The sequence below is a fragment of the Taeniopygia guttata genome, chromosome 2, assembly GCF_048771995.1.
Source record: "Taeniopygia guttata chromosome 2, bTaeGut7.mat, whole genome shotgun sequence".
Lineage (NCBI taxonomy): Eukaryota > Metazoa > Chordata > Aves > Passeriformes > Estrildidae > Taeniopygia > Taeniopygia guttata.
Genome location: NC_133026.1, coordinates 52,089,186 through 52,104,287, shown reverse-complemented (window position 1 = coordinate 52,104,287; position 15,102 = coordinate 52,089,186). Strand labels below are relative to the sequence as shown.

The window sequence follows — 15,102 nt, the reverse complement described above, 5'->3', positions numbered from 1 at the left end:
TTGTACACTTTGATGAGAATCTGATGAAACACACTGTGTCTTCAGGGATTTGTTCCAGTCCGTGGGTGCAGTCCAAGCCTGCTGGTGGTATTCCTGGATACTGCTCCATTGTTGTCCCTGTATTTTGCAGTTTATCTTTGCTGAAGACCTGGATCTGAGAACATCTTTCTGGCAGAGCTGTTACAAGGACTGGGTGAAAACCTGTGGTTTTGCTGACCAACCCATGTAGTCACCTATTCTTTCCTCTCCCTAATCATACACAAACATGAGAATGCAAACATTCCAACTTTGTCAGGATGAAGAATTGGCCACCAGAACCATAGGTTTATAAGACTTTGCCTCATTTACAGTCTGAACTGTGCTTACAAGTGGTTTTTCTTTCAGGTTGTAGACTCCAGGCTTGTCTCTGTTTTTGATGCCAGAGAACTGGAGCTAGTTATAGCTGGCACTGCAGAAATAGATCTCAATGACTGGCGGAACAACACAGAATATCGTGGAGGTAAACTGCCTGCTCATGTTTACTACTTTCTTTACTGTTTCAGTCTAAAACATGGAAGTCTTGCTCCATCTTTTTTTTTTTTTTCTGTCTTTCCTGAGGGAAGTGCCCTATTTTGTCCAGGAAGTTATTGTGAAGAATAACTCCTGAAAAAAAAATGTAAGATCTCAGGTTTTGTGGTGCTATACTACTGAAATTGGTTCTGCTATTTCTATCCAGATTTTATCTATTTAATTCCTGCAGTTAGGAGGAGTTTTGACCATTAAGGACTGAAAAGGATTTGCACAATTAGATCTAGAAGTTACGAGTCATCTAAGATGACTGTGGCTGAGCTCTTGGCCTCAAAGAGAGTAGTTCCTTAGGTCCGCTTGGCTTCAGCAGAGAGCTGGAATCAGGAGCTGAATTTCACATTTCCCAATTACATTTCAACAACATACGGATCTTGCTTAACTGTCCCCTCAGCCTAAACTATGTCAAGTTGGATTTTTTTCCCCCCCTTCTCTACTGCTTGGTCTGGTTTTGCTTTAAACAATGATTTATCCAGGCTGTCTTGGATGATGGAAAAATGTGAAATCCACCAGTTCTGCACCACAAGTAGAAAGTTCCTGAGGTTCACATATCCTCCCCGAAATACAAGGTTTCAGTCTTTGCTGGTCACTGCCCAGTCTTTGGGTTACCTTGAAATATGCAGCTTACCACAAGCACAGCTGTTCCTCAATGTTATTCTCCTACTACATTTTTCTATTTAACTTTTGAAATAGATTCAGCCTGGTATATGCTGGCTCTCACTGGCACAAACCAAGGGTCAGAGCCCCTCAGGTGAGAAGTTTGCCAGGGGAGAGCTTGTGGCAGCAAACTCCTCTCTGTATATCGAACACTATTGCAATTCCAAAGAGAATTTACTCGGGAACCAGAAATTGTTAGCTTGTTAAGACTCACACTGTGTGGCATATTGCTGGTGGTCTTTAATATTGCATGCATGTAACCCCAATTCTTGCCAAGAGATTTGTGAGAGACCAGTAAATCTCAAGTGGATATTTGAGTTTCAGGGTCCGAAATGAGTTAGTGACATTATAGTATTCACAGCCAGGACAAAATGGAAGCTGGGACCTACTGCTCCTGAAGAAAAAGATATATTGTTAGGCCAGGATCTTTCCAGTAGGAGATCTACTGCCCCATGCTAATGGGAACATTTTTCAGTGTTGCTCTTCTCAGTTAGAAGGGAGTGATTTTTATTTTTCTTGCTTGATGTAGGCTACCATGATGGACACATAGTGATACGGTGGTTCTGGGCAGCCGTGGAGAGGTTTAACAATGAGCAGAGGCTGCGATTGTTGCAGTTCGTCACGGGAACGTCGAGTGTGCCGTATGAGGGTTTTGCCGCTCTGCGAGGGAGCAACGGCCTGCGGCGCTTCTGTATAGAGAAATGGGGGAAAATAACTTCCCTCCCAAGGTATGTCCCAACCAGGACACTGTACCAGAATTGCTGTTAAAAACATAGGCCTGCTACTTCATTGCATCTCTCTGTCAATTAATGAATACAGTAAGGACACCTAAAAAAAAAAAAAAACAACCAAAAAACAACAAAGCAACAATGATCAGTTTGTTGTTATCTAATTATGTTCAGAGAAAATTGTGGTGTAATATATGTTCATCTAAGACTAAGAAGAGTATGATTACACCAGTATTTTATTTCTGGAAAAAAATCAAAAGCTGTCTGTTTGATTTGCAGGCTCAATTCAAACTGTTTGGAATCTTTGGAAATGGTTAAGATTAAGATTTCCATAAATTCCAACCTAGTTCTCTTATTTTGATTCTGGAACAGATTCAGATCAACAGGAGCCTGTCAACCGATTCTGTTCCCTTTACTTCCAAAGTGCTAGTAAAAATACTCATGAATTTACAGAGACATGAAAGCCAAAATCTGTCTCTGAGTTTTGGCTAGAGACCTGAGTGTAATCCCTTCATTTTTTCTGATGGTTACACTTTTTTGTAATGAAGAAGCTTAGTGATGGAACTTCGGGCTGTGTGTCAATAATGTCCAATTTGTTGCATTTAGTTCAGTCAGCCAGCTAGGAGCAAATGAGCCATAATGTCATACAGAACCAACAGACTTGGCAGTGATTCCAAGGAGGGGTCATCTTCCTTTTCAGAACAAAGGGGCACAAAGTGGGGTGGACTTGCCTCAGGCCACCCAAGAGAGTGATGGCACAGCTACTCATGGTTTCAGCTTTGAATTCTGCTTTACAACTTTATGAGTGACCAGCACTCATCCTTCCTTACTGAAATGAGTTGAATGTTCTGAGAGTTGCCTGAGGCTCTGCCCCACTGGAATTACAGAGCATTTCAGTGCCTCTGAGATACTCTTGCTACAGTGGCCCTTTTACATCACACTTGCCCTCCAAAGGATGCTTTCTTCCTGTTCTTATCATTTGCTTTCAGCTACACTGCAAAGGAGGCCACTTTTATGGCCCAGAGCAAAATTTCATCTCACAGACCTCACAAATATAGTCTGACAGTCAATTAACAAAGGGTCTGGTCCAGCTTTCTCATTACTTGCTCTCTCTGTTGTTTGCCCAGAAACATACCATAAGACACGGACTTGAGCAAACGCCTGGAGACCTCTGGAGAGGCAAAGTCCAAATCTGGTCACCCTCTCAGTCCAAGTCTGCTCAAGCCCATGTTTATGCAGTGGGAGATGCAGAAACTGGAGCCAAGGCACTATATCAGAAGGTGTTCAGAGCTGACATCTTATGTGGGCTCCCTCTAAAGTCAAGAAATGGGAGTAAGTGTTTTCAAGGAACAGTTCATCTCGCCTGAACACAGACTTTTGAAATCGCTCAGCTGAGTCGCAGCTGGTACATTCTGGTTTGTGTCCATCTACCATAAAGGCTCTATGGAGATTATATGCAGGACTAGAACCTACATGAAGCTAGATGTGGGCACTGAGATTTAAAACAAGATGGAAACACGTAAGGTCAGTGAGATGACTCATGCTCTTTGAGCTCCAGCCAGCAATGTGGTAAGAAAGCCTGAGAGCAACAGTTTGCTATTTGTAGTCCAGATCCTCCTTTTGCACTATATATATATATAGAGTCAGGCTATATGTAAGGGTTTCAGAGCCTACTGAGGATATTCTTGCCTTCAGACAGCAACCAGCAGTCACAGATTCTGCCATATTTTTGCAGAGCTCTTTTTCCACTCCTTCTGGGGTGCAAAGAGGCAAGAAGGGTGGGTGGACCTTGGTGCATGCACAGTAAATGCCCTGGCCTGACCCATCAAGTTCTGAAAATGTAACTGGCTCCTTTCTGCTCTGTTTAACTTCCTTTGTGAACTACTTCTGACTCAGATTCAGTTAGCCCTGAGATTTTATGTTTGTCTGCTGATCTCTGAATGAGCTGCTCTCCCTGAACGAGGCCTCCTTTCCAGGTGAAAGTTGGTAGCACTTGTTAGAAGTCTTAGACCTCTGCATTCATTCTAGCCAGGGGAAAAAGAAACAAAACTTGCTCATGGGAAACAAATACAGCTTGATCACCATGAATTATTGCCTGCATTTTTATAAAATTATGGGGTGCTGCCAAGTATACACAGTGCTAAGAAATGCATAAAACACACAGGCTAAAGCTGGAGGTTCCCTAAATCCTTAGGTAAGCGACTACATGAGTATTATTTAAAACTTGTTTTTTAAATACCTGATTATGGTTTGCCCATGTTTATTTACATTTATTTACGTACTTAAGACTTATAGGCTAAAAAAAAGTCATATGTCATATCCTGTCAGCCTTTTAGCCCTGTCACATGAATCACCACAAATTACCTTTTCACTTTAACTGCTGTACAAAGTGTTGAGAACTTTTAGCTCTGTCAGGAGAATCCATGACTCTTTCTCTGTTCCCTTCTGCTCCAGATGGCTGAAGTATTAAGGCAAATCTCCCTTACATCCTATCCTTACACTTTGGCAATGGAGCATGCATTGCCAAAATCTATATGAACATCACATCTCATATAGTGAGCAGAGATGTGCTAACACCTAAACTAGTAGGTTAGTACTGTTTGCACTTGCAGCAGCAACACGGCAAGTCCCGAAAAAGAGGCATGATGTAAATTTCTAAAATGAAACACTTTCCAAAGAATAACTATAATACATGACACTTAAGTGCTTCTTGAGAGCACCGAGGATAAGCAAGACTTGTTCAGAAAGGTTTAGCATCCAGTAACTTCATTCTAAATTGGTGGATTTGTTCATTAGTACCAGTTCCCTCCATGAACAGGGTAATTGTGGTGTAGTATGTTCATCTAAGACTAAGAAGAGTAAGATTACACCAGTATTTTATTTATGGAGTGTGCATATGTGCCAAACACATTTTTTCCTATCTGTATTTACTTTTGAGATCACATATGTTAGAAAGTTGAGGCACATACAGCTCAGAGATGCTGGTCTAATCCCAGATCTCCAATGACCCTAAAGCAGGTTTCAAAGAGACTGCCAGCTTTGCAGATATGTCAGTGTAAATCTGTATCGTGGTTTCTTCCAAACTGGTATAACTTGTCATATAAAATCACAGGTTCAATCACTTGTTCATCAAGGTTGAGTTTTACTCTTCCTATGTAATATGGAAAGCTTTGTCCCAGAATGAAGGTGTTACACAGTTAACTGGTTGCCAGAGTAGAGATGGTTGGAGAATTTTTGCAGCTACAGCCTCTTCTGAAGCAGAATTCCTCTCTTCACCTTTACTGGGTCATGTAGGTTTGTAAATGGAATCAGTTTTAGTTGTAGTTCTGCAAGAATGGATTCTTGTTCCCCACCAAACATTAATGAAAAGACACTGGTTTTCTAGCTGGAATAACATAGCCTCATTTGATACCACGGGAGCAGAACAACTGGCCCAAAACAGAACTGTACTAAGAACTAGCAGTGCTTTCTGCTATAGCTATAGGAGGCAACAGTTCAGTCTTTTTAAATTCTCAGCTGGCAAAAGTGTTTGGTGCCTACAGATGCCATTGTCCCACTTGTGGTTGCACTCCTCACCTGGCAAAAACTCCTGCCAGCTCCAAGACTATATCTGTTGGAGTATCAAGTAAGTAAGGACCAGGGATTCAAATAATCACATTTGATGCAATGAGGTCACTTTTCCCTACAGTGCTGAGCTGCAACTACTCTTTCATCAGAAGAGATTTTCATTCAGCAGTGTAGTGTGTGTTATGTATGATGCAAATCACCAGCGCTAGTAAATATCTGATCTTTTGTAAGAGAATTCTGTTCCTCTCTATTGGATGATCAAGTATTTAATCACCACAGAATCCCATAGGATAATTTTTTTTAAAAGATTGTATGTGACTACCAAGAACTTTATTCTTATAATTTCCTTCTTTACCAATGGACTGAGTGCATGGACTTTGCTGTCTCTTACGTTTCCTTAAGTCCCATCCATCGTCTCTTTCCTCTTTTTTCAATCCAACAGCAGTATCAGCTACAAATCTACATTCATTTATTTAACACTGATTCCCAGACAGCATGTGAGTGTTCCCTCTTACAGGCAAAAGAAGCAAAAGCTACTACTTGTGGGTTCTCAGATATATAAAGGAGGGGGTTTGGGTTCATTTAACAAAAGCAAGGTGAAAAAGGAGAACTGCCCAGTTTCTGCCTGACAGGCATGATTATGTTAGAATGTAAGCCTTACTTCAGTAGATAGTTTCAAGCTATAACTAAGATAGCAGGGGGTTCTGTGCCCACTTTTACTGCCTTTGGATTCTCATCTTTATGGGAAATAAAATAAGTGACAAAGAAAAGATGAATGCAAAAATCTTAAAATCTTATAATTTTTAGAAAGAATTCTTAGAAGAAAAGAAATAGCATATCACTGTGAACAATGAGCAAGATCAAAAGTTCAAGCCCACCAAAACTGTGTTAAGCAATAAAGACACTGCCAGGAAGAATGAAATTTTTAGTGGTCCATTTACTGCTTAACTTACTGGAGGATGAGGGCATATGAGGGTCAGAGTTGGTTTACATTACTTTATCTTGCATTTTCTTCTGAAGAACCCAGAATCCATCCCATAAAAGCTCTTACCAATGTAATTCTTATTCCAGGCCTCACTTTCCCTGAACACCCTCTCAAATGTCAGCAGGCTTATGTGGTGGGAGGCTTAAATCAAGGGAAGAAATATTTTCTCTTTGCTGTGACTACTTCTGGCACTACTGGTGTAATGTTTTTATCCCAATATGTGTGGCAAGTGTTCCCTGGATTATGCTTACTGTAGTCACTCTCACTGGGATCAGTAGTATGAGGCCAATATAATTAAGAAGGAATTTACCCCTTTGGAGGATGGAGCACAGTTAGACAACCGTGGGCACTGTGGAAAGCATCACTGACTCTTAATTGCCCTATGTACTGCAATATCATACAATATATGATGAAAACCATTTTTGCACATAATTATCTTTATGTAACATTGAGTGGGCTTCACAGGCATTACTGGAGTTGCAGTAGATCCACATTTTTTTCACAAGCCAGAATATGAACTCAAGTTTTGCCCTTAGCAATATATTGTGGTCTGCACCATAAGTAGGTAGAAGTGTAAACCTTACCTGTATAGTGCTCCTGAAATGCTGTTTTCATTTCAAATTGGATGACTTTTCTTTGAAGTGCAAGGATTTATTTCTGTGAAGTTGTTGAGCTGGAGAAGACAAGAGTGTCACTTAGCAAAATGTTTCAGTGTTTCTAGACATGCTAACATTTTCTCCTTTCTTTGCTCCCCACAATAAATTCCTTCAGACCCTCTATAGAAAAACCCACATCTGTAAACCTCATAGTAAGAAAAGGAATTGATCTTTTTTCTGAGTTTGGCTAGGTCAAGGATGACTAAATGCTGTCAACAGCATTGCAAAGGTGTTTCATAACCAGTGTGAAATCAGATGGATAATGATTAGTCAAGATAAATGTCTGCAAGAAAGTAAACACCGGAGTCGGTGGCTGTGGATACATGTGTAACACACAGTAGGATGCACAACAGCAATGTCCGAGATGCTGTTGTCTCAGTTAAACGTGCTATGGTTGAGTACCATACAGGGGTCTGGTTCTGCAAAACTGCTTTAGAAGAACTCACACCTGAGCCACCATGACTGTGCCACTTCCAATTCTGGAGCCCAGCAGCTGAGCTCCTCAAGACCAGCTATCTCTGCTTGGGGCTGTCTTGCCTGTGATAAACATGTTTGAATGGACTACAAGAATCCTTCTGTTAATTAACTCACAGTGGTTGATACATATTGCCAATGGATTGTAGAAACAACTTATGTTGCCAAAGATTGCTGAGATAAACAATAAATAGTGCAGGGCTACTCATGGATAATACACATGAGCTGCCATGTTTAATTTCAATGGATGAATTAAATAATGGCTTTATTAATTTTCCTTTTTCACTAACTCAGGCATTCAGAGCTCATTTCCACAAATTCTGTGTTTATTGTGTTCTCTTCTGAGACTAACCAGCTAACAAATCTTCATTCAGAAGGGGAAAAGGATAGTAAAAGCTCTCCCAATTGAAATTCTGTAATGCAATGAAGATTACTTGCCTCTGGCTATTTCAGTTGCCTGATTGTGTTTAATGATTCACCACTGGTGCTTGATAAAACTCTTCCTCTGAATCTACAAGTCTCAGGCCAGCCCATCTACTAGCATTACATCTTTCCCACTTTGTGGGTGGCCTAAGAGATGACTAGCATGGCTTCATGTAATGTTCTCCAAGAGAGCTCTGCTGCTTCAGTGTTAGAGAAATAGCATTGAGTTAAAGTTTGAGATAGAAGAGTTAGAAGTAAAACAGCTCCATGGCTTCTAAAAATACTAAGGACCATAAACTCAGACATTGTTAGCCATTGAGGCTGCATTTCCTTCTGGAAAGTTTTGTCAATTCACATTTATCCCAGTGAGCAAGAGGAAATAGAAATATTGCTATCATCATGTAAAACTCTTAAGCTGACTGAAAAAAACTGAAACACTTTTTACTGAAAATGTGCCCCTCCCACGTCCATTTGTTGAATGAGCTGTGCAGTTTCTCAGTCAGTTGAAATTGCTGAACTGTTGAGGCAGGGACTGTTTCTTTACTCCACGTTTGTATAGCACCTCCCACAGTGAAGTGCTGTCTGCCTCTGGGTCTAATTGCTGCTGCCAGAAAAGCTGCAACAAGGTGAAGGCACGCATGGAACCCATTCCACGGCTTCTTTTGAAGGTGCTGCCAATGTAAATATAATGTCAGGTAAATGTAACTGTAAAACTGGGGAAAGAGATGGTCATCAAGTTTGCAGCTTGCTCTGTACAGAATATTTTGCTTTTGTCTTGGGTACTACAAATAAATAACGTTTAAAGGCCAGACTTGCAGCAGATGGCCAACAGCTGACTTGCTGAATATTTTCAGCAGCCTTTCTTCCTCACTTAGCAGATCTCTGAATGGTCTTTTAGCAGTCAGGCCTGCCTCTCTTCAAACACATGCTCAGCCCATTCTGTCACTATGTTCGATCACATTGTGTTTGTCCACTGGTGCAAAACTTATTGGCAGCTCATGTTGGATGTACAGATGAATGCCATTTTTTTTTTTAAATCTTGAAGCAACCAAAACTATAGTAATGAACTTCTCTCAGGCCCTAAACCCCAGCTCCTCAGTCACCTCCAACATTCTTCTCCATCAAGATCCCTGCACCATCCAAAGGAGGGATATCAGCTGTTATGTCGATACTTAGCTTGTGTCTTCTGTATAAAGTATTCATGTGTATGTGAAGACAGATTTGAGTACCTCATATTTTGGTGGAATTCAAAAGTTTTACTTTGAGTGAACTTGAATGTCTTGATTCTCAGTAGAAACTAGTTTTCTCAGTTCTTATTTTCTCAATTTTTTTAGATTAAGCTTAACATGTAGCTTTTTTTTTTTTTTTCAGGGCACACACATGTTTCAACCGTTTGGATCTTCCACCTTACCCCTCATATTCTATGCTGTATGAAAAGCTGCTGACAGCTGTTGAAGAAACTAGCACCTTTGGACTTGAATGAGGGCGTTCAGACACTTCTGGTGTTTTTATGGCTGATGATGTCACCTTTCCTGTCCACCATCATTTGATCTTGGTTTCCCATGTTTTTATTTTTGAAAACAAAACAAAAATCAAGATTAACAAAAGCTGTGCATGAAGAACTGCCACCCTCTATGATCTAACCTTCATGCTTTCATCCTCTGTTTCCAATGGACTGCTAGTCTGTATGCAATAGAAAAACAACTGTCTCAAGGTTTCTGTATATCTCTACATACCTCCATTAATAACAATGAAAATACAAATGCAAGTTACACTACACTTGACCAAATGTTAATAAATGTTTACTTCCACCTATGTTGATTAAAAAATAAAAAAACTTCATCAAGCATTCCAAGCTTTTATATACCCATATCTTCTAAATCAATCCATAGCCCATCGTACTTCTTAATCGTTGAATCCAGTACTAGGAGCTGGTCAAATATATCATCATCCATCCCTATTTTCCCTGTATGTATTGTCCATCTGAAAGACACCTGTGAACAAAACTGAAATTTTTATATATGAACTCATGATCCACATCAGTTGTATCAGCTGGAAGTGGCCCAGATACATGGTGCAGATAAGACCTTCAAAAAGTTAAGAAAAACCAACCTGTAATGCAATGCAAAGCATAACGGCGATTGTTATGATTGTTGTTTGCCAGTACTGGAGAGAACTTGCACTTCAGAGCTATCGGGAGGGGCGTCTCCATTGTAATGTTTACCACACAAGAAGCACAAGGTTGTGCACACTCAAGAAGGATGTTTTATTATGTAGCAAAAAGGACAAGGCTCCCTTACCTTAGTATTGTATATGACAAGGAAAAGGGGAAGTAAGAAGAATGTTCTACTCTTATGAATATCCTTGGGTTCTGTTCACCAGATCTTTGTTTTCTGATGTTTAAAATGTTCCGTTTCAAATGACAAGTCTAGACAATCCCATCCCCTGTGTCAGAAGCCATTTATTTTCTGTTAGGTTGGGCTAATCCATGGTTGCTGGGGGTGGTTTTCAGTTCTGTTGTTTCTCTTTTCTTGTCCAGTGGAATAGTCCATATCCTCAAGAGTGGTTGTAGACAGAATGCTTTCATCTGGAGTCTGTCAAATGAGAAGCTGCAGTGAATAAGGGTGTTTGTCAGGTATGAAGGGAACTGTGACTCTCTGTGGGTTAAGATTTTGGTGTACATTTTCTTGGAGGAAGCCCAAAGGCCCTCCAGTCATACTGGGTACCACTAAACTAAAGATCTTGCTCTTGTTACTGCAGACATAACCCTCTTCAATTTGGTGTACTTTCCAACTCTGAATCCAGGAGAAAAAAGGAAAACAGCAGTAGGCTTGTCTTCGGATGGATTTTGCTGAGGCTGTTACAGTCAAACTACTGCTCTGATTACATTCTTGTTACTAATCTTTGCTGCCCTTGTTTTCCAAGACTAGTCTCAGATTGAAAGTGTTTGTCTTAACTGGGAAATGGAAATACAAAGTATCTTCTGACACTAAATATGTTCAAGGATGCAAGAAATGCAAAGTGACAGGTTTGTGAAGGTATGTGAGAAGGTAACATCATAGTGTTTTTCAGCTTGCATGAAGTACGAAACCCCCTCGGGGGCTTGTTACTGGTAGTTTGGTGTTAGTTATGCTTTAGAGCACTGTAAAATCAGGAGACCAGTTCAAGATCTAACACATCTATTTCGTCTTAAGTTTTCTCTCCAGAGGAAAAAATTGGACTCTGCATTCTCACATATTTTTATGGTGGTTGTCCAGAACCTCTTCACACTTGAAAAACTTTATTCTGAGAGTTTTACATCTTTCTCCTGCTTTTATTCTTAGGTCAGTAGGTATTTGGAAGGTGATGGACCCAAAAATATATTTCTAAGCAAAAAAAAAATTTTTTTGTTAATGGCATGTAAAAAATATGAAATACTTAAATTGCCCCCTTCATTCAATTTCTGTGGCATTTCAGCCACTTTTATACTAATTTACTGTATGGCTTTTAGTGAGAATCTATGTTTTAGTATGTTCTTTAATATTACAGTTGCAAACAGAGGCTGCAGCATTGTACCACACACCAAAAATGATGTTTAGCGTTTCCATAAATGAGCTCTCAGGCATTGATGCCATGTGACCAGCTCACTGCACAGGAGAGATAGAAAAAATTAATGTTTTTCTCAGAGCATCTGTCATGTGCACATGAATTTCATCAGAATAAGTCACACCAGGAGACATGAACATGAAATCTTCCAGTGTTTGTAATTCCTGCCTCTTCACCTCTGGGCCCCAGCTCCAGTGATTCTTGTATGGTTTCTAATTTATTCCTGGTAATGTTATAAAGTTACCTGTAGTATGTCAAATGTTGGATGTTTTCCAATATTAGAAGAAAGAGAAGCATCCAACTGGTTGGCCCATGTTTGGCCAAGAAAAATCAAGAGTTGTCTCATTAACATAGTAAAAAAGTGGGAAAAAAATAATCCACTCTTTACAACGTTGTATATTCAAATTTTTTTAAGTATTTTAAAACTATATTTTATTACAAAAAAAGTGAAACTATTTTTTGTAGCATAATAAAAGATGTTGTATTTCAGAGACAGCATCAAGCTCTGCTAAATTAAATACAGAAGGCTTTCTCCTGAAATTCTTCTTCACAACATTTTCTGGCCCTCATCACACACTAAACTAGATTATGTTTGACAGCTGCCATCTCAAGCATCTTGTGTGATGCTCCTCTGGGAAACACAGAGCATAGCCAGCTACTTCCCATCAAAATCTTTGATCCAAGTTGTCTTTCAAGCACACAGCCTAACATTTTTTAAAAGCTGCTTTCTAAGGTGACAAAGTCATGCAGATTTCCTTGCAAGTTTTTTGGATCTAAGGCCAGGAATAGAGATGGTTGACTGTTTTCATAAAGCAAAGAGAAAGAAAATGCCATGTGTGGCTTTTCTTGCATTCTGCCATTCCAGCCCTATCCCTCTCTCTTCCCAAATGCCCTACCCCAATAGGTTTTCAAACTGCTACATCATCTTTCTCATATCTGGATCAACGTTTCATAGTGTTTCTCCATTCCTTGTGTCATGCCATGGGCAGAATCCAGTCTCAGCCTGGAGAGAGGGGGGCGCCATGCATCTGGAGTGTCAGAGTGAGGCAGTGAATGGTGCTAACAGGAGAGAGGAAGAAACCTACCTTCTTTGGCCTGTTATTTAACCTGCCCATTATGCAATTAATTGACTTTGTTGTTGTGCATATGCAAAACATAGCCTTCCTTGTTCATCTGTTGATTCAAGTGCTGTTACTTCCCAGGTCTGCAATTTCATTTGTAGAACACTGACTACTGGTTACAGAATTCTGGTTTCCTTTCTTTCCACAGGAAAGACTAGGAGATATTCCATAGGGCAGATTTACAGTGAAATAATCTTTTCAGCTCTTTCACCTCAGTTCCCTTTAAACCTGATGGTGGCTAGATATGGGGGTGGCTAGATTAAGATTCAATGTCAGCATCAGTAGATTTTTAAAATTCAAGTGAAAATGGAAGAGCCAGTCTGACAGCTTTCATGAATTCTGGTTTCCAGTTAGAGCAACGAATACTGGCAACGGTTTCAGAGGGTCCATATGTTTCTCAAAATGATTGTCATGATGGTATTAATGGTAAAGGAAGGGAAGGGGGTATTTCTGTTTTGAAATCCTGTTAGCATTAATCTGGAGATACGAGAATGGAAGTAGGTATTTTAAATCATCAGTAGGTCTTCCACCTCAAAGTAGGCTCACTGACTTTTCAACCACATCAGCTATGCAGGATTTAATCCAGTGTAAACATCTGCATCTTAGTGTTAACAGTGTCAGGTCTAAACCTTACAAATGGTGTCACTTCAGTCTGCAGTAAGTTACATGTGTTCAGTTTCAGTCTCTGCATATTTCAAAACTTGACTTTTATGTTCCAGAGAGGTCCATGGCTATCACAAGGCAAGAAGTGAGTGGTCCAAACTACATCTAATATCTAATGGAGAAATAATGAGTTTTGTACAGGTCTGACACAGGGGACTTTTTACACCCAGTTTGCTCAAGTGCCGATGAACTTTTGAATGAACTGTAGCTGAGGTTTGAGTTCGTAGTCTAGTTTGAAAGATGGCCTGTGGGGAGGGGAGTGTTTGTTGGGATTGTGTTTTGTTGTTCTAGTTTCACTGTAACAAATAGTTGACATACCTCTAGTTGGAAACAATAGGATACTGAATTTGAACATGAAAATCGAAACTGAAATAAGCTAAAATATAAATGCACAGGGGACAGGTTAAACTTGTCCTTCACTATTAATCCTTTGACAGTCCATGGAATTTCAGAAGGCCAAATGTGACTGGAGATCTGTTTAATTTCTGTTGAAATGATATTTGCCCTGTCTCCGTAGTAATATTAATAGGGCTTCCCAGTCAAGATGAAACGCTTTCAGTCAAATGCAGACCAACTGATCTTTCTACAATAAATGCGGTGCTTTTTTATTATTCTTGCTGTACCTCAGTGTTCATTTTGAAAAGATAAAACTACTGCAATAGACAAATCTGGGATAGGTTTTCCAGTTATCACAAGCTCCAAGAGATTGGATTGTTACTTTCTCACTAGTGAGTCATGTAGTTCTTTTGTTCCAGTAGAAAAACAGATTCCTGTAGATAGTAGATACTAGGTATAGTAAATATTGTACCATTAGCCAAATTCCCTGCAGCTTCCGATTTATCTAACGGAAATGTCTGTTACGGTTTTTGTTAAAGACTACATAAAGTCAGTGGCAGGAAAGGTCCTCATTATTGGACTGATTTTGCTTTTATTGACAGAAAAATGTCACATTATACTCAGGCTGTGCTTTCTATTCAACCATATCACTATGGAGGAATGTCAATAAAATCACTTTGTTATGGCATTGTGTGGACTGTCTATTACAAATAAACTATTTCATAGAGGGTGGAAACTGGCATTGTCAAAGCCCACTAATTTCAGAAATTGTAGTTTCAGGATCATGTCCTTTCCCACTATTGTATTCAGGCCCTTCCACTGCTTTTATTCAATTTTTCAGGGCATATGTCTAAAACTTGTGGTTCTCCACATAGGTTTGCATGACCAGAGTCCCCAGGCTCTCCTGCCTTGAGAGCATGGGAGCTTATTCCTTGCTATAGGAAATGTCTGGTCAAACAGAGATACAAAAGCAGTGTGTATGCTACTTACACATACTTTGCTTCTAAGTATAATTATTGCATTATAGGGATGAAGTGCAACTGCAGGGATGATTTCTCAATAGCATATGCTGGGTCTGCACTGTGTTGACAGCAAGATGCCCTGGCATCTCAGTATGTCACACCCATTTCTCTCCTGCTCGTCACTGTAATATCTCTGGCGTGTTTCATTAACACATTCCAGGATAGATTAACACGCCTCAGATACACCATCAGCAGACACCTTCCTGACCATACCTGTTTTCTTACCTAAATGGCACACCATGAGGGATTGTGGTACAATAGGAAAGATGGGAAAGCTTAAATATAATGCACTGTTTCTATAAGGAAAAATATAAATCCATG

The 15,102-nt window shown here is 39.8% G+C and overlaps 1 protein-coding gene across 12 annotated transcripts in view; it reads left to right on the top strand.

The window, feature by feature from the left end:
* Positions 1-14,447, top strand: part of HECW1 (HECT, C2 and WW domain containing E3 ubiquitin protein ligase 1) — a 250,824-nt gene extending 236,377 nt beyond the window's left edge. For all 12 annotated transcript variants that reach the window (XM_041714544.2, XM_041714543.2, XM_041714540.2 and 9 more), the window contains 3 exons: positions 385-499; positions 1,751-1,949; positions 9,426-14,447. In XM_041714544.2, the coding sequence (XP_041570478.2) occupies positions 385-499; positions 1,751-1,949; positions 9,426-9,537 (426 nt within the window). In that variant the 3' untranslated portion in view covers positions 9,538-14,447. The remainder of the gene's footprint in view (positions 1-384; positions 500-1,750; positions 1,950-9,425) is intronic.
* The last annotated feature ends 655 nt before the right edge of the window (positions 14,448-15,102 follow it).